The sequence below is a fragment of the Hypanus sabinus genome, chromosome 3, assembly GCF_030144855.1.
Source record: "Hypanus sabinus isolate sHypSab1 chromosome 3, sHypSab1.hap1, whole genome shotgun sequence".
NCBI lineage: Eukaryota > Metazoa > Chordata > Chondrichthyes > Myliobatiformes > Dasyatidae > Hypanus > Hypanus sabinus.
In genome coordinates, this window is record NC_082708.1 from 190,326,127 (window position 1) to 190,345,019 (window position 18,893).

The following is an 18,893-nucleotide window of genomic DNA, read 5'->3' on the forward strand; positions in this document are numbered from 1 at the left end:
TGACCACAGCAGCAAATAATGGCTGGCAAATGGTGACTAGTTCAGAAGATATTGTTAAAGGGTGGTTGTGATTGAATCGTACATCTGGCTCCTTAGTTTAATATTTCTGATGGATACTGCTTACAAAATGTAGTACTGTATTCAAATGGTACCTACATTATATACTTATTTCCTGGAGTGGGAGATAGAGCTACAGTTTTCTGAATTCAAGCATGTTAACAGCTGAGCCAGGTTGCACTGAAGCAGAAACACAACAGTATGCTGTTACCTGGTGGATGGAATAACTTAATAATTAGAGAATGGTTTTTCAAAACAAATCATATTCCTTCTGGACATCCTTCTGGTCCCTATGATTTTTTTCTAGTAGTTCACTCCCAAAGCCATTTGATGATGTGACCCTGAGAAGCCATTGTCAGGGATGTTCTTACGAAGAGCTTCATCACCAATGCTAATCCTGTCTAACAGATGTAGGTTCAACAGACCAGTGCTTCTTTTAGTACTGCACTGAAGTCTCTAGTTGGACTTGAACCAAACATTTCCGATTCAAGAAGCACAGCATGCTAGTGCTGTTGTGAAGATTGTATGTGAAAGCCTGAATTGTTTCTGGATGGGCATAAGTTATGCTGCTATTTCGGCATTGTGGAAAGAAGTAATTAATTTGCTTGCTGAAAATAGGCAGATTGCAGAATAAGATTATTGATCTATCTGGCTGGACCCAGAACAAATCTGATTTGAAAATTCACAGTAGCAGTTTAAAAGATTGGAATAGTTGATGTTGCCTTTTCAAAGTAATGAAATAGGGGACATTATGGTTCCTCAAGAATAATTTTGAGTGTGTCAGCGTTATTTTCAGCAGTCATTCTGTGCAAAAAACTATTGTTAAAATGACCACAGTGCTTTGTGTCTGTTCATTTATAAAGGTGCAGAATAATGCTGTGGACTTGGAATACCTTCCAGAACCATTCCTCTGAACTTACCTGAAGATCTCAGTCTAACTTGACCATGGTCATTGTTTTGAATTTCTTCAACAAGCTATCTGGAGTGCTCTGTCTAGTATTATGTTATGTACTGCAAACTGCATATGGGATCTTGAGTGCTTCACCAAGCTTCCATTGTTGTCTGTTTATTTGGGCACTCACATTTCATCATGCGGATGTCCAGATTTAACTGTCTTTTTTTGTTATGTTTTATTTATTTTATAACTCACCAAAAAATTAGCTTTTTAACGCTGTCAAGCATAAATATGTTGATCACTGGCTTTAAAACCCTTTGCTGCGAATGTTTTCTGAAATGTAAAAATCTAATGTTTGTGTTTTAACTTTCAGCTTTGCGTTATTCTTGGAAAATTGTGCTCCAGCAGTGAATTCATTGAACTTCGGCATTACCAATCCACTTCTATTAGGCTCAGCAAATTTGCAGCTCGCCCAGATTAAAGCCCAGCTGGCCCTACAGCAGCTGAACTCTGTCGCCTCTACAACTTTATCGAATACAGCTCTTGCATCTCTGAACCAAGCTCTTGTGAAGATCAACATGTCCATGTTCAATGCCAGGGGGCCATTTGGCCAGAATCAGGGCCCTCCAAACCAGTTTGGGCAAAGTCAGGTCCCTGCAAGTCAATTTGGGCAAATGCAGAGACCTACCACCCAGTTTGGGCAGAATCAAGGTTCGGCCAGCCAGTATGCTATGAATGCTCCTGGAACCTATATGGCAGGAGGAGCTGGAGCAGCAGGACGAGGAATGGGATTGGGAGCTCAAGGAACATCACCTGGCAACTACAGTGGAATGAACATGGGAATGATGAATCAATCGGGGAATAATGTAGGCTTAGGTCAGTGGCCTTCCTACCAGAGCCCATCATCTGGAGGTTATCGGCCTGGATATGGGAGTGCCACAACCTCTTCATCTCAAAGTGGAGACCAGAGATCTGCAGTTCAGCTTTTTCATGACACAATGAAGGCTTCTAATATCCTAGCAAACTTCGGTCTGTCTAATGAAGACCTAGAAGAGCTAAGTCGTTACCCAGATGAGAAGCTTACTCCAGAAAACATGCCATACATCTTAAGAGAAATTAGAATGCGGAAGATGAATAAACAGCAGTCGTCAAGCAGTTACAGTCAGCCGTATAAGCTCCAGGACAAAGACTACAGAAGGGAAGCGGTGCAGAGCAGTGTCGTTGATTACGGGCACGGTCAGCAGTATGACTATCGGGATAGACCCGTGGAGAGCCCAAGCATGCGTTACAGTCGCGAAACGCTGAGGGAGGGTACCTGGAATGAAGACTTCAAGCGTCCGACTCAGAATTATCAGATGGAGTCTTCTCGAGATGAGAGTTCTCATGGAATTAAACGATCGGTGAAGAAGGGATTGCCAAAACCCAAGCTGATGAATGATTACTATGGCGTCCCTGCACTGAGGTTCCCCCACGTGTGCAGTTTGTGTAACATAGAATGTAGACAAATGAGGGTGAGTGTTCATTACATAGTTCGCCTTTACTTATAATTTGCTTCCTTAACAGGCATAGTGTTTGTAGGCCTCAACCTTCTCTAGTATGCCTGTAATGTTACCAAGGGCTGGCTAGCAGTCCAGTGGTAAGTTATGTTGGTATTTTTTACTTGGCAGATGTGCATTTAGGACATTAGCTGAAGATCTCCATTTGTGGAAAAGTGTCCCTTGCTATGTTTAATACCTCTATAATCCTGTCAACAGTTTAGTCTGGTGTTTTGTGGTTGTATTGGAATTGTGTGGAGGTGCTTTATCATTTGTGTTGGACCATATGCAACAATCAAATACTTGGAGGGCTGGTAAAAAGGATGGTAAAGCATGGGGCACCTAATTTTACCACAGAGATCATTCACAACAGTGACTGGATGTAAATTCTGGATATGTATTTAAAGTCATAAACTAAGGGTAGGACACATATGTTTAGCATACATATGGGACAGATACATTTTCTCTTTAGATTTAGTCAGTGATATGCAGAGTTACAGTTTTAACCAGATGGACTTTCTCAGACTTAATTCCTGATGGAGTAATTCATATTAACATCAATGCAATTTTCAGATTGCATTGCGGTACATTCTATTGGATTATTGTCCTTATTGTCGCAATGATACTTTTTGGTGGGTAGAGTTTTCAGATTTTCAATTATCCCAATGCATATGTTTATAAAGACTCGGTTGTAATTTTTTTCTATACAAGGTCTGTATGGCTGCAATTTCCATCTTGTTTTGAATTATTGTGGATCATTTCTTTGATTAATTCACTGTAAAGCCTGAATACTAGCAAAGTGTTCTGATTTGTGTGTACACTGGGTACTGAGTCAATATTTAAACCCTGTTCTGCTTTTCTGTTTGGTATCTCTAAGATAAGCCTGGGTTGCCTATTTGAGAGTCAAAAGTCAGTTAACTCTTAAATGAACTTGATTTATTTTGATTTTTTTAAACTTCTGTATTGTTTCTACGATCTGCAGCTCCTCCATTGTGTGGAAAGTTAATGCATATCTCGATCCTTTCCTTCTCCTCAGGACTTCAAAGAGAATAACAAGTACTGACCTGACCAAGTTGTACTTGTTACTGTTTGTTTTAACTTAACAAGTTTAGGATGTGAAAAAGTGTCTAACATGCAAATATGGAAATGTGATAACAGAATCTATAGGTATTTTCAATCTTTGTTTCATGAGATCTGTAAATATTATCGTTTACTGTTTACGCCCTATGCTGGTGAGTATCAGGAGTGTAGATTGGATATGATTCACTGTTTTCAATATTGGTGGTCACCTTGTGAGGACTAGAGCTTTGTACCTATATAGTCATTGGGGTGGTGCATGTCTCCTCCATTTGCAAAGTAGCAACGGCCAGTTTTCTGAATCACGCATACTGTTGGTAATGATCTGAAAGTTCCCTGCTTTTGTTAATCTTTAGGTTGGTTGTGATAAATTTCTTACATATTTAACTACACATAGATCCCGGGCATTAGATTTTTAGGTCCATAGTTCTGTAAGTACAGAATTCTGTTGATCTTTTGATAGTTGACCTCAGCTGCAGTGTCTTGTTGGGGAGGTATGCATCTTTTCTGTGACCTCTGAGATGCATGAAATCAATCCCTTTGTTACACCCATCATATTCTGCCTCCTTTGCTCACTGAGGCCAATTTACCTCTGGGACGTTGGACCATACTGCTGAGATTGCACAAACTCCACACAGACTGCATGTGGGTCACAGGAGCCGTGAGGCGGCGGTGGAGCCAGCCAAGCCGCATACGGCATGAGTCCGATATCCACCTTTGTCAAGTGCCAGGTGATGTAAACCTTGTTTGATGCCCTGTGTTATAATTCAATTCCTGAATTCCTACTTAAAAGTGCATTCAGAGGCCAGTTGTTTTGATTACCTAATAAAAGTTATCTGACAGATCAACAAAGTGATGCAAGCTGTTGATGATAGTGCTGTAAAGTGGCTTTTACCTGTATCCTGCCCAGTGTGGGGTTTGGCAGGACTACTCTGCTTCAAACCGATGCACCAAAATGCTGAATTCTCGGGGTGCTGTGAATCAGGGTAGCATTTGATCAAGTTACCCTGGTAAATGTGAAATCAAATGGAAACACTCCAGTGTTGGAGTTTCATCTCACATAAATGTGTTAGTGATCATTAGCAATCGATCAACCAAGCCCTGGGACATCATCGTCACATTTCTTTTGTATAGTGTCCTAGGCTCAACGATCTGAGACTTGTTCAAAAATCATCTTCCTGTTGTAGTGTAGAAGTGAGCATGTTTGATTCTTCTGGTGCTTATTTCAATTCCATGCGCAACACGAGCAGCTTGTGCTTGCGTGTAGCAAGATCAATCTGTACATAGGCACATGAGAGACATGTAACATCTGTGCCACAGAAAGTGCCAAATCATGAGCATCTCCCAGCGTGCGAACCTGATCTCCTACCCATGCTACCAGTGACATTACCAGCTCCAGTTTGCCCACCTTCATTACTCTGGGATCACCACTTTCCAGAGGCACCGTTGGGCCACTCACCTGATTAGCATAGCTACAAGAGGAAGCCAGAGGCTGGATGACTTGCAGCAGATGATTCACCCTTGACACTTGAAGGCCTTTCCATCATGATGGACTACTCTCCATTTGCCTGAATGTTACTGCTCCCACAGCTCTCAAGAATCTCAGTGCCTCCAGGGCAAGATAGCCTGTTTGACTGACAGCCCACTCACTTCTGGTAAACATTTGTTCCGTCTACTGCTGGAATGTATTGTTTACAGTGGATACCGTCTACAGATACATTGGCATGCAAAAGTTTGGGCACCCCGTTGGAAAGTGGCCAGTGAGTGAGTGGGCCAGTGAAGGAGTGGAGCTTTGAGGCTTTGACTCGAGAGATTCTGGCAGTTTTGGCAGTTGGACTGTGCAGTCAAGTCAATCAAAAGTTGAATAGCTCAGACTCAGCAGAAAGCAGCTGACTAAGCAATCGGGGTCAGGTGACCAAGCAGTTTGAAAAGCTCGAACAAATAAATAGAGGGGTAGCTCAAGCGGAGCGGCCAGTGAGTGAGTGGACTAGTGAATGAGTGGAGCTTTGAGTCTTTGAGTCAGAAGAGGTGGAGGACCGGCTTACTCCCAGTTATGCTGAGACGGTGATGTGCCTCTCCTGTGAGATGTGGCAGTCTTGGGGGAACTCCCCTCTCCTGCAGAGTCACATCTGCCAGAAGTGCTTGCGGCTGGGCGATCTGGAAGACCGTGTGAGGAATTTGGAGCAGCAGCTGGATGACCTTCGACTCATAAGGGAGAATGAGGCAATCATAGATGAGAGATACAGGGAGGTAGTCACACCTAGGCTGCCGGAAGCAGGTCATTGGGTTACGGTCAAATGGGGGGAAAGCGAAGGTGAGTAAACAGGTAGTGCAGAGCACCCCTGTAACCATTCTCCAGAATGATAAGTATACCGTCCTGGATACTGTTGGCGGGGACGACCGACCAGGGGTGACCCACTGTGGCAGTCCCTTGGCACTGAGTCTGACCCTGTGGTGCAGAAGGGTGGAATGGAGAAAAGGAGAGCTGTCATCATTGGGGACTCTATACTCAGGGGAGCAGACAGGAGATACTGTGGATGTGAGAAGGACACCTACATAGTTTGTTGCCTCCTGGCTGCCAGGGTCCAGGGTGTCTCTGACCGGGTGCACGGAATCCTGGTACGAGAGGGAAAGCAACCAGAAGTCGTGATACATGTTGGTACCAACAATATAGGCAGGAAGAAGGATGAGGTCCTTTGAAGTGTGAGTTTCGGGAACTAGGCAGAAGGCTGAAGAACAGAACCTCAAGGGTGGTGGTCTCAGGATTGCTGCCAGTGTTAGGTGATAGTGATGGTAAGAAATGGAGGAGATGGCAGTTGAATGCGTAGCTGAGGAGTTGGTTCAGGGGGCAGGGTTTTAGATTTTTGGATCATTGGGATCTCTATTGAGGAAGGTGGGACCTGTACAGATTGGATGGGTTGCACCTGAACTCGGGGGTGGGGGCAATATCCTTGCAGGTAGGTTTGCTAGCATGGTTCGGGAGGGTTTAAACTAATTTGCAAGGTGGGTGGGACCTGGAGTTGACAGGCCGACTAGAGGGAATGCCATACTAGATCTAATATTAGGTAATGAACCGGGTCAGGTTGCTGAGTTCTTAGTGGGTGAACATCTGAGGGACAGTGACCACCGCTCACTGGCCTTTAGCATTATCATGGAAAAGGACAGAATCAAAGAGGACAGGAAAATTTTTTATTGGGGAAGGGAAAATTATGAGGCCATAAGGCTAGAACTTGCAGGTGTGAATTGGGATGATGTTTTTGCAGGGAAATGTACTATGGACATGTGGTCGATGTTTGAGGATCTCTTGCAGGATGTAAGGAATAAATATGTCCCGGTGAGGAAGATAAAGAATGGTAGGGTGAAGGAACCATGGGTGACAAGTGAGGTGGAAAATCTGGTCAGGTGGAAGAAGGCAGCATGCATAAGGTTTAGGAAGCAAAGATCAGATGGGTCTATTGAGGAATATAGGTTAGCAAGAAAGGAGCTTAAGAAGGGGCTGAGGAGAGCAAGAAGTGGGCATGAGAAGGCCTTGGCGAGTAAGATAAAGGAAAACCCCAAGGCGTTCTTCAATTATGTTGAAGAACAAAAGGATGACAGGAGTGAAGGTAGGAACGATAAGAGATAAAGGTGGGAAGATGTGCCTGGTGGCTGTGGAAGTGTGATGATGGTGAGGACAATATGAGTTAGGTTGGTGTTCTGGAGCATGTTGATATTAAGGGAGAGGAGGTGTTGGAGTTGTTAAAATACATTAGGGCAGATAAGTCCCCGGGGCCTGATGGAATATTCCCCAGGCTGCTCCACGAGGCGAAGGAAGAGAATGCTGAGCCTTTGGCTAGGATCTTTATGTCCTCGTTGTCCACGGGAATGGTACCAGAGGATTGGAGGCGAATGTTGTCCCCTTGTTCAAAAAAAAGGTAGTAGGGATAGTCTGGGTAATTATAGACCAGTGAGCCTTGCGTCTGTGGTGGGAAAGCTGTTGGAAAAGATTCTTAGATAGGATCTATGGGCATTTAGAGAATCGTGGTCTGATCAGAGACAGCATGGCTTTGTGAAGAGCAGATTGTGTCTAACAAGCCTGATAGAGTTCTTTGAGGAGGTGATCAGGCATATAGATGAGGGTACTGCAGTGGATGTAACCTACATGGATTTTAGTAATGCATTTGACAATGTACCACACGGTAGGCTTATTCAGAAAGTCAGAAGGCATGGGATCCAGGAAAGTTTGGCCAGGTGGATTCAGAATTGGCTTGCCTGCAGAAACCAGAGGGTTGTGGTTGATGGAGTACATTCGGATTGAAGGGCTGTGACTAGTGGTATCCCACAAGGATCTGTTCTGAGACCTCTACTTGGTGTGATTTTTATTAACGACCTGGATGTTGGGGTAGAAGGGTGGGTTGGCTAGTGTGCAGACGACACAAAGGTTGGTGGTGGTGTGGATAGTGTAGAGGATTGTTGAAGATTGCAGAGAGACATTGATAGAATGCAGAAGTGGGCTGAGAAGTGACAGATGGAGTTCAACCCGGAGAAGTGTGAGGTGGTACATTTTGGAAGGACAAACTCCAAGGCAGAGTGCAAAGTGAATGGCAGGATATTTGGCAGTGTGAAGGAGCAAAGGGGTCTGAGGGTACATGTCCAGATCCCTGAAAGTTGCCTCACAGGTAGATAGGGTAGTTAAGAAAGCTTATGGGGTGTTAGTTTTCATAAGTCGAGTTGTGAGGTAATGATGCAGCTCTATAAAACTCTGGTTAGGCCACACTTGAAGTACTATGTCCAGTTCTGGTCGCCTCACTATAGGAAGGATGTGGAAGCATTGGAAAGGGTACAGAGGAGATTTAACAGGATGCTGCCTGATTTAAAGAGTATGGATTATGATCAGAGATTAAGGGAGCTAGGGCTTTACTCTTTGGAGAGGAGGAGGATGAGAGGAGACATGATAGAGGTATACAAGATATTAAGAGTAATAGAGTGGACAGCCAGCTTCTCTTCCCCAGGGCACCACTGCTCAATACAAGAGAGCATGGCTTTAAGGTAAGGGGTGGGAAGTTCAAGGGGGATAGTAGAGGAAGGTTTTTTTTTTACTCAGAGTGGTTGGTGAGTGGAATGCACTGCCTGAGTCAGTGGTGGAGGAAGATACACTAGTGAAATTTAAGAGACTACTAGACAAGCATATGGTGGAATTTAAGGTGGGGGGTTATATGGGAGGCAGGGTTTAAGGGTCGACACAACATTGTGGGCTGAAGGGCCTGTACTGCGCTGTACTATACTGTGCGCTATGAATTTCTGTTACTGTGAATTGCTAAGCGAGTAAAAGATGATCTAATTTCCTAAAGGCATAAAGTTAAAGATGACACATTTCTTTAATATTTTAAGCAAGTTTGTTTTTTTTTAATTTCCATCTTTTACCGTGTCAAAATAACAAAAAAAGGAAAAGGGCCGGAAGCAAAAGTTTGGGCACCCTGAATGGCCTGTACTTAGTAACAGCCCCTTTGGCAAGTTTCTCAGCTTGTAAACTCTTTCTGTAGCCAGCTAAGAGTCTTTCAATTCTTGTTTGGGGATTTTCGCCCATTCTTCATTACAAAAGGCTTCTAGTTCTGTGAGACTCTTGGGCCATCTTGCATGCACTGCTCTTTTGAGGTCTATCCACAGATTTTTGATGATGTTTAGGATGGGGAACTAAGGGCCATGGCAAAACCTTCAGCTTGCGCCTCTGAGGTAGTGCATTGTGGATTTTGAGGTGTTTTTAGGATCATTATCCTGTTGTAGAAGCCATCCTCTTTTCATCCTCAGCTTTTTTACAGACAGTGCAATGTTTGCTTCCAGAATTTGTTGGTATTTAATTGAATTCATTCTTCCCTCTACCAGTGAAATGTTCCCCATGCCACTGGCTGCAACACGAGCCAAAAACATGATCGATCCACCCCCGTGCTTAACAATTCGAGGTGTGTTCTTTTTTTAAAAATTCTGCACCCTTTTTTTCTCCAAACACCTTTGCACATTGCAGCCAAAAGGTTCTATTTTAACTTTATCAGGACTTGTTTCTAAAATGCTTGTTTAGGTGTTCCTTTGCAAACTTCTGATGCTGGATTTTGTGGTGAGGACACAGGAAAGATTTTCTTCTGATGACTCTTCCGTGAAGGTAGTAGAACAGTGCACCACCACTTCAGAGTCTGCTAAATCTTCCGGAAGGTCTTTTGCAGTCAAGTGGTGGTTTTGATTTGCCTTTCTAGCAATCCTCCGAGCAGCTCTCTCAGTAAGTTTTCTTGGTCTTCCAGACCTCAACTTGACCTCCACTGTTCATGTTAACTGCCATTTCTTAATTACATTGCGAACTGAGGAAACGGCTATCTGGAAAACCCTTTGCTATCTTCTTGTATCCTTCTCCTGCTTTGTGGGCATCTTTTAGTTTAATTTTCAGAGTGCTAGGCAGCTGCTTAGAGGAGCCCATGGCTGCTGATTTTTGGGCCTCCATGGCCTCCTCTACTGTCAAGATGAATCCACACTCAGGTTGGAGGAACAACACTTTATACACCAGCTGGGTAGCCTCCAACCTGATGGCATGAACATTGACTTCTCTAACTTCTGTCAATGCCCCTCCTCCCCTTCTTACCCCATCCCTGACATATTTAGTGGTTTGTTTTTTTTCTCTCTCTCTCCCTCTGCCCATCACCCTGCCTGTTCTCCATCTCCCTCTGGTGCTCCCCTCCCCCTTTCTTTCTCCCGAGGCCTCCCGTCCCATGATCCTTTCCCTTCTCCAGCTCTGTATCACTTTTGCCAATCACCTTTCCAGCTCTTAGCTTCATCCCACCCCCTCCAGTGTCTCTCTATCATTTTGCAGTTCCTCCTCCACCCCCACTACTTTCAAATCTCTTAGTATCTCTCCTTTCAGTTAGTCCTGACGAAGGGTCTCGGCCGGAAACATCGACAGTGCTTCTCATTATAGATGCTGCCTGGCCTGCTGTATTCCACCAGCATTTTGTGTCTGTTGCTGATTTTTGGGACAAGGTTTGAGGAGTCAGGGTATTCATAAAGCTTTGAAATTTGCATCAGTTGGCCTTTCCTAACAATGAGTGTGAATAAGCCATAGCTCTAACAAGCTCACTATGGTCTGAGACCTTGGTAAAAGTTATCTGAGAGTTCAAATCTCTCAGGGTGCCCAAACTTTTGCGTGGTGCTCCTTTCCTTTTTTCCACTCTAAAATTGTAGAAAACAAAAATAATACACTAATTTTGCTTAAAATCTTGAAAAGAATGTTTCATCTTTAACTTTATGACTTTTGGAGATCTGTTCATCTTCTACTCAATTAACTATTCACAGTAACAGAAATTTTGACCAGGGTGCCCAAACTTTTGCATGCTACTGTACACTGCAGTGACTCACCCAGTCAATTCCCATCTCTTGTCATCTGAACCACTAAGATGTTAAGAGAGCATGCATATAAAGATCCCTACAAGCTGTGCATCATCCCTGCTTGGAAGTAAATTGCCATTCCTTCATTTATTTTGGATCTGTTGTAAATCTTGGAATGCTTGCTGTTTGTAGTATAAGTAAATGCCTTGGATGTGAGAGACAATTGAAGTAACTTAAAACATGAACATTGAACAGTTCAACACAATATAATCCCTTTGGCGCACAATGTTGTACCGGCCTCTTAACCTACCTTAATGGGATTTAACTGACCTTTAATGAAGATTGACAGTGTTGATGGATAAATGGTAGTAGTCCTGGGCTGCAGAGAATTATTGATGTTTGTTGTGAAGTGGCAGAAATTAGACTTTGGAGTTCAATCTAGATAAATGTGAGACAATATATTTTAGGAGTACTAATGAGGTAAGACTTGAACAGTAAGGTCCAAGAGTATTTTGAGGAACAGAGTGCATGGCACGAAAGTGCAAAGATCCCTGAAGGTGGTAGCACAACTAGATAATATGGTTAACCAGGCCTTCTTTCATCAGGACATAGAATACAAGGAAGTTATGTTACAACTTTATAAGACCTTGTTCAGACCTCAGCTGGAGTATGTCATTAGAGTTAAGACTAACCCTCACCAGTTCTGGTCACCAAAGTATACAAAGTGCTGGAAGCGGTGAGAGAGCGTTCACCGGGACACTGTCTACAGTGGAGCAGTTCCTTTATGAGTAGAAACTAGAAAAGTCTGGTCTTTTCTCTGGAGCAGAAAATATTAAGAGGTGATGTGATTAAGGCATATAAACCTGAGGGTATAGATAAGGTAGGCTACAAGATACGTGTCCTCTTACTGGAAAAAGAGAAAACTAGAAGACGTGGATTTAATGTAAGGGGGAGGAGATATATGAAAGGGTGCTTCTTCATCAAGAGAGTGTCAAGTACCCAGAATGCACTGCTTGAATGGGTGGTTGAAGCTCGGTTGCCAACAGTACATAAGTGTTGAGATAGGAACTTGAATTATCTTGGTAGGACATTGGAGAGGCTGGGTATGGGCAAGATGTGATAGGCTGGAGGGGATGCAGAGAAGATTCACATGGATGTTGCCTGGGATAGAGCACTTCATTCCTGAGGAGAGACCGGAGAAGCTGGGTCTGTTCTCCATAGGATACAGGAGCAGAATTAGACCATTTGGTCCATCGACTCTGCTCTGCCATTTCATCATGGTTGATCCAATTTTCCTCTCAGCCCCAATCTCCCTGTATCCTTTCATGCCCTGAGCAATCTAAAATCTTAACCTCTGTCTTAAATGTACATAAAAACTTGTCCTCCTCAACTGTCTGCAGCAAAGAATTCCACAGGCTCACCACTCTCTGACTAACTCCTCCTTGGAGCGGAAGAGTTTTAGAGGGTCATGAAGCATTAAGGCATTTATGGATCAGTGCTAGGTGGTGGATGTCTACTAGTCAGTGTGGATGAGTTGGGCTGCATGGAAAGTTTCTATGCTCAGCAGCAGTAGTGGTTTAATAAGGTGGCTCATTAACTTATGGGGGCAATCAATAATGGATTTAGCAAAAACACACAGAACCGGGAAGTGAAGTGAGATCCTGCCAACTAACTGGCTGGAAAAAGAGCAGAGCTAGAATTTCTCTACACTATTGCTATAAAAGAGGGGCCCTCGTACTTGTTGGTCACTTTGGTAGATACACCTCCATACCTCGTTGATGGAAATATCCGACCAGTCAATTATGCCACAGCATCTGAATGCATAAAAACATGCAGATATGATCAAGGTATGTTCAGTTGTTGTTCAGACCAAACATCAGAATGGGGAAGAAGTGGTATCTAAGTAACTTTGACTTTGTTGGTTGCCAGAGATTGTTGTTTTCAGGAAAGATGGTTTGAGTATCTCAGACACTGATGATCTCTTGGAACTTTCATGTACAACAATTCACAATGATACAAAAAGCCATCCAGTGAGCAGCAGTTCTGTGGGTGAAAACAGCTTGTTAATAAGAGGGTCAGAGAAGAATGGCCAGACTGATTCAAGCTGACAGGATGATGACAGTAACTCAAACAACCACGTGTGGTGTGCAGAAGAGCATTTCTGAACACAATGCGGCGAACCTTGAAGTGGATGCACTGCAGCAGAAAACCACGTCACATGTTCCTCGCCTGTATATAATAAAGTGGCCACACAGTGTATGTTGAAGTGATAAGTTCAACAGCAAGCAATAACAGTCCCCTATACCCAAAGTAATCTGTGTAATAATGTAGGGTGGCATGTTATGCAGACTTGATGCAGCTGAACACTCACGCTCTGCAGACCTTTTAAAGCCAACATTTTATCTCCAGTTACCTCTAAGTATTTAGCATTAGACAACTTTGTATTGCAACTCGGCTTCAGCTTCCACCATCAGTGTTTACGAGATGTAGTGAGAAGAAATATACATGGGAATGAACAGTGTACCTGAGAAGATGATCACTTTACTGTTGAAGAAATTAACATGGAAGTAATGAATTCCCACCAGAAGAGAATGGTCTTCATTCTTCAAAATCAAAACACGGTAATATGTTTAGGATAATGTGATAGGTTTAAAAGATTCTCCTTGGCAACCTGGGCTTATCCTACCGATACATAAATTGTTGGGATGGAAGTGGTTCTTTGAAATAGGGAAAAAGAAACCACAATGAGTGGCTGTCATTATTAAATATTTCATGTAGTGTTATTTGGTGATGTACACTGTTAACAACTGTCCAGAGCTAAGCCATTTACCATGAGTTTCCCATCCCCATTCTTTTCTGGACCTTGAATTACTGACAGCATAATTAGCTATTAACGTATGATATATTAGACTCAAAGGGGTTCTTGCCTTTTGTGGAAAACTCTACGGAGTAAGAGAACTTTTCTAGTCCAGCAGTACTGCTGCTTGTGCATTCTTAGTGAAAACTGACCAACCTCATAGAGGCAGAGAGCTGAGACTTTGACTCACTGAGCATTGCATGCAGCTCTAATGCACCTCCCCTCTGATCAAAGACACAGTGAACTGCTGTCAAATGTAGTGCATGTCAATACCCAACTGATGACAGTAGATATAGTCAGAATATCAAGATAATGTGTCCAAGTTTGCTGTTATCGGACCACCTGTTTTAGTTGACTGTTCTGAAGGATTTGAGAGATACAATGCACCATTTGAAAAGGTATATTGAAATAATTTACACATTTTAAAGTTTAATTAGAATAATATACATATTCTCAGCACTGAAGAATGTAATACTTCATCATTTTCCTGACTTGCATTAGAGATACGAGGCTCCCAAACAACAAAAAGCTGTAGTTACTACAACTCTTATTCTGCTGTTAAAGTCTGTTGTGGCTATACACACTCCCTCTGGGGCTAGGTTTCGGGATATGTGTTTCGGAGCAAATTAATCTATTCCAACACTTTGAGTTTGTTATGAGGAATTATTATGAGAATTAATGAGAGGTAATTTTTGTGTTAAATTTGGTAGATTTAATCTGTCAAATTATATCTATGTCAAGCATGTGTTTACTCAGTTTATTTTTTAAAATATTTTGCGTGTTTTGTCTCTGTCCCTGAAGACAGTCATGAACCCTAATCTAAATGGTAATCTTTCTGTGGGTATCTTGTATTCCATCTCATCCAGTGGGATTTCTCTTCAAATCCAGAATGGTGACCAATCTAGCTGCTTGATGAGAAAATGCTAGCTGATTGGAAACCTACCAGATACTCAAAAGCCCAAAGGCCTGTATACAGTGGAAAAAGGAAGAATATCAGCAGGAGAGTCTCGGATCCAAGGGCACAGCCTCAGAGTAAAGGGATGCTCCTTTTGGATGTGAGATGAGGAAGAACTTCTTCAGCCAGAGGGTGATGAATAGGTGGAATTCATGAATTATGTGGGCCAAGTCATTGGATGTATTCAAGGCAGAGCTTGATGGGCTTTAAATCGGTCAAAGAGTTAAGGGTTCTGGGTAGAATTTGGTTGGAAGAAGTGCATCCATAATTGAATGGTGGAGCAGATTCAATGGGAAAATAGCTCAATTTATATCTTCTCTTCTCAATGGTAGCTTCTCTATCTTATGATTTTACGTGTTGCTTAGGGATACCACAGGAACCCAAGAAGAAAATGGCTGGAATCTGGTTAGGGAATTGATGTAGGTTCCTGAACTTTAAGGTGTGATGTATTCAAAGTAAAATATTGTGTTCAAATACACTCTCATTAACAAAATCACTTTTAGAATGCTGTAAAGGGCTTTGCACTCTGGAAAACCCATGGTGAGTAATAAGTGTTTATTTGTTTGGTTTGCCAGCTTGACAATAATTCAAATCTCACTTTAATGGAATCGATACTAAACATTAATTGTAATTCTAATTGTATTCGGGAGTGGTGCAGAATTTGCAAACATGACCTTTCCCATATTTGTGAGAAATATTTTGAGGCTCTACAGCATTAAGTGGCTTTCACTTGAAGAGCTGATCATTGTATTATTACTGCGTAGTCTGTCAATAAGCATTTTTCACCAGCAATCATCGTTAGGTTTTCTGTACATACACATTCCTGTAATTTCCCTAAAATGTTCCTCCGTCGCTCATGGAAAATACCCCAAGGCTCTCGGGATGTCTTTGGAGTTGTGGAGAATGTGTAAATGGCATTGTAGTGAACTGATTAAATTAAAAAGAATACATTTTCCAAAGATTTGTCTGAGCTTGTCGTTGGGTCATATTTTTTGGTGGAGTAGCTCTTTTTCTTCTATCTAGTGCTAAAATACTTTTTGTGTTTTCTTTGTTTTCACAGGATTGGGAACGTCACAAGAAAACATCTGTCCACTATGATAGCTGCCGTCTTTTACTCAAAGAGTAAGGTTTTTACCAAGTTTGTGATCTTTCTTTCCAAGGTTGCCAGATAAAGAAGATTTCTTTGACACAGGTTCTTTCTCCTTTCCCTTCTCCAGAGTGGTGGGCTGAAGGCCCTGTTTCTATCTGTAAAGTTCTCATTTTATGCAGGCAATTGTCATCTTTTGTACAGTGCTGTACAGAGAGCTCAGATAGCTCTCCAACACTCAGCCAAAATACTTTTTGAGTGTCAGAAAGCTATTTGTTCGTAGCCAAGCCTTATAAAGTTCTTAAATTGTCCTCTTTTCTATTTCACTTCCAGAAAACTCCCTCTTTTTTTTAACTAGGATGCTGCCTTGACTAGAGAGGATAGGTTGAGTGAGCCAGAGTTTTCTTCTTGGAGCAAAGGAGGATGAGAGGCAACTGGAAAGAGATGTACAAGATGAGAGGCATAGTTCGAGTGGACAGCCAAAGACATTTTCCTAGGGTGGCTAATATGATGGGGCAGAATTTTAAGGTGATTGGAGGAAAGTATGGGAAGAGGTTAGTTCTTACTTAATACAGTGGTGGGTATGTTGAGCACCATGTGTGGAGGCAGACTAATGGGTATTTAAGAGACTGAGATAGGCACATGGATGAAAGACAATGAAAGGCTATGTGAGAGGAAAAGGTTATATTGATCTTACAGTTGGTTAAAAGGACTGAAGGACCTCTACTGTGCTGTACTGTTCTATATTCCAAGGCTTCTGTGTTTGGACATTTGCTATGGGGAAAGATTTTCCATTGTTTACGTTTTATGTGCCCTTCATTATATAGTATGGTCCATTGGTAGGTCTTTTTGGCCTTCTCTGCTCTAAGAAAAATATTCTCAGCCTTTAACTGTTACCTTGCTAGGACTTGGGGACCTGAGATATAGGGAAAGATTGAATAGGTAAAGGCTTCCTTTTAAATTTTATTTAGAAATACAGAACGGAACCTATTCTTACAGCTCAACAAGCTGCACCACCCAGCAACCCACTTATTTAACACAAGACTAATCGCAGGACAATTTACAGTGATCAATTAACGTACTAACTGGTATGTCTTTAGACTGGGGGTGGGGGGGGGCATCCAGAGGAAACCCTTGCTGTTCATGAACTGAACAAACTAACGCTTTACAGATGACACTGGAATTCAACTCCAAACAGGAGCATCCTGAGCTGTAATTGTGGTAAAGAGTGTAGGAGAATGAGGGAAGACTTGATAGAAGTCTACAAAATTAGAGTAAATACAAGCGGGCTTTTTCAACTGAGGTTGGTTGACACTAGAACTAAGTTCTAGGTGAAAGGTGAAATATTTAAGAGGATCAAGAGGGGGTCATCTTCACTCAGATTGGTGGGTGTGGAATGAGCTACCAGTGCAAGTGATGGACATGGGTTCAGATTCAACGTTTAAAAGCAATTTGGATAGGTACATGGATGGGAGGGGTATGGAGGGCTATGGTCCAATTGAAGCAATTGATGGGACTGGATAGGTTTATAGTTCAGCATGGACCAGATGGGATGAGGTGCCTACTTCTGTGCTGTAGTGTTCAATTTCTATCTAGACTCCTCTCATAATTAGGAAACTCCATTCCAGTGAATCTACACCCTCTCCAAAGCAATTTTTGATAGACTATATCTTGCAACCTGAACTACGTGATAATCCCAGATGTGGATTCACAGTTGGCTGTTTTCCTATTAATACCCCAACAATTTTATAATTCAAGTTAAGGTGTTACACAGAGAAATATCCAATGAATCTGAAGAATTTAGAGGGGATGTGGGAGATTGGAATGGGTGGGAGCTGGATAATAAGACCATAAGACATAGGAGCAGAACTAGGCCATTCAGCCTTTTGAGTGTACTTTGCCATTCCATCATGGCTGATTTATTATTTCCCTCCCCCCCCCCCCCCAAATGCCATTCTTCTGCCTTCTTCCTGTAATCAAGAACCTATCAACCTCTGCTTCAAATACACCCAATGACTTGGCCTCCACAGTTGTCTGTGGCAATGAATTCCAGAGATTCACCACCCCCTGGCTAAAGAGATTCCTCTTTATCTCTCTTCTAAATGGATGTCCCTGTATTCTGAAGCTGTGCCTTCTGGTCTTAGACATCCCAGAAAACATTCCACATCCACTCTATGTCAAGAACTATCATACGCTCCTCATGATGATCAAAATAATTATTAGCATTGTATGGAGTCATCAGTGGCGATTGTAGTCACTCCTATAAAATTTAAAATGTTTTGTGTTGCAGGTATCCAGATTGGGACCCAGATGCAGTTCCTCCAACAAAGTATGTTCCATTCTAAATCTATCTTTGTTTTTTTTTCTGAGGCAGTGGCATTGGATGGGATAATTCAAACAACATTTAGGCTTTTAATGGGTTTTGAGATCAAGTTAAAAATTGTACTTTTGAGGAGTGTTTTGTGCTGTAGGTGAAACTAAAGCCTTGTATTGGTGATGGTGCATTGATTTTACTATTGTCGTATAAGGCTATAAGACCATAAGACATAGGAGCAGAATTAGACCATCTGGCCCATTGAGTCTGCTCTGCCACTCGATTATGGCTGTAGTGAAAAATATCTTGCATACTGTTTGTACAGAATCATTTCATTGCATTGAGCCTGTGCAAGTGAAAGCAATGACCGAGTGCAGAATAAAGGGTTAACTGTACAGATAAGTGCAATGCAGGTACACATTAAAGTGCAAGGTAGACTGTGAGGTCAAGTATCTGTCATCTTACAACAACAGGGTAGAGACTGTCCTTGAGCCTGGTGGTAGATGCTTTCACGTGACTGCATCCTTTGCCCGATGATAAGTGACAGGACAGAGAATGTCTGGGGTGGGAGGGGTCTTTGATTAATGTTTGCTGTTTTACTGAGAAAGTGAGAAGTATGGGCAGTATGGAGGGGGGGTTGGTTTGTGTGATGTGAAAAGCTGTGCCCATAACTCTGATTTGAAAAGCAACATGTTTATTTGTGGGTTTATTCATTCACTTTTGACTCCATGAAAGCAAAACTCTATCCATGTTGTATCAAAATAGCACT

The 18,893-nt window shown here is 42.3% G+C and overlaps 1 protein-coding gene across 1 annotated transcript in view; it reads left to right on the top strand.

Annotated features, from left to right (window-relative positions):
• znf638 (zinc finger protein 638) overlaps positions 1 to 18,893 on the top strand; it is a 113,336-nt gene that overhangs the window by 20,445 nt on the left and 73,998 nt on the right. The window contains exons 2-4 of the mRNA XM_059963493.1: positions 1,326 to 2,463; positions 15,784 to 15,845; positions 18,101 to 18,139. Of these exons, the coding sequence (XP_059819476.1) occupies positions 1,326 to 2,463; positions 15,784 to 15,845; positions 18,101 to 18,139 (1,239 nt within the window). The remainder of the gene's footprint in view (positions 1 to 1,325; positions 2,464 to 15,783; positions 15,846 to 18,100; positions 18,140 to 18,893) is intronic.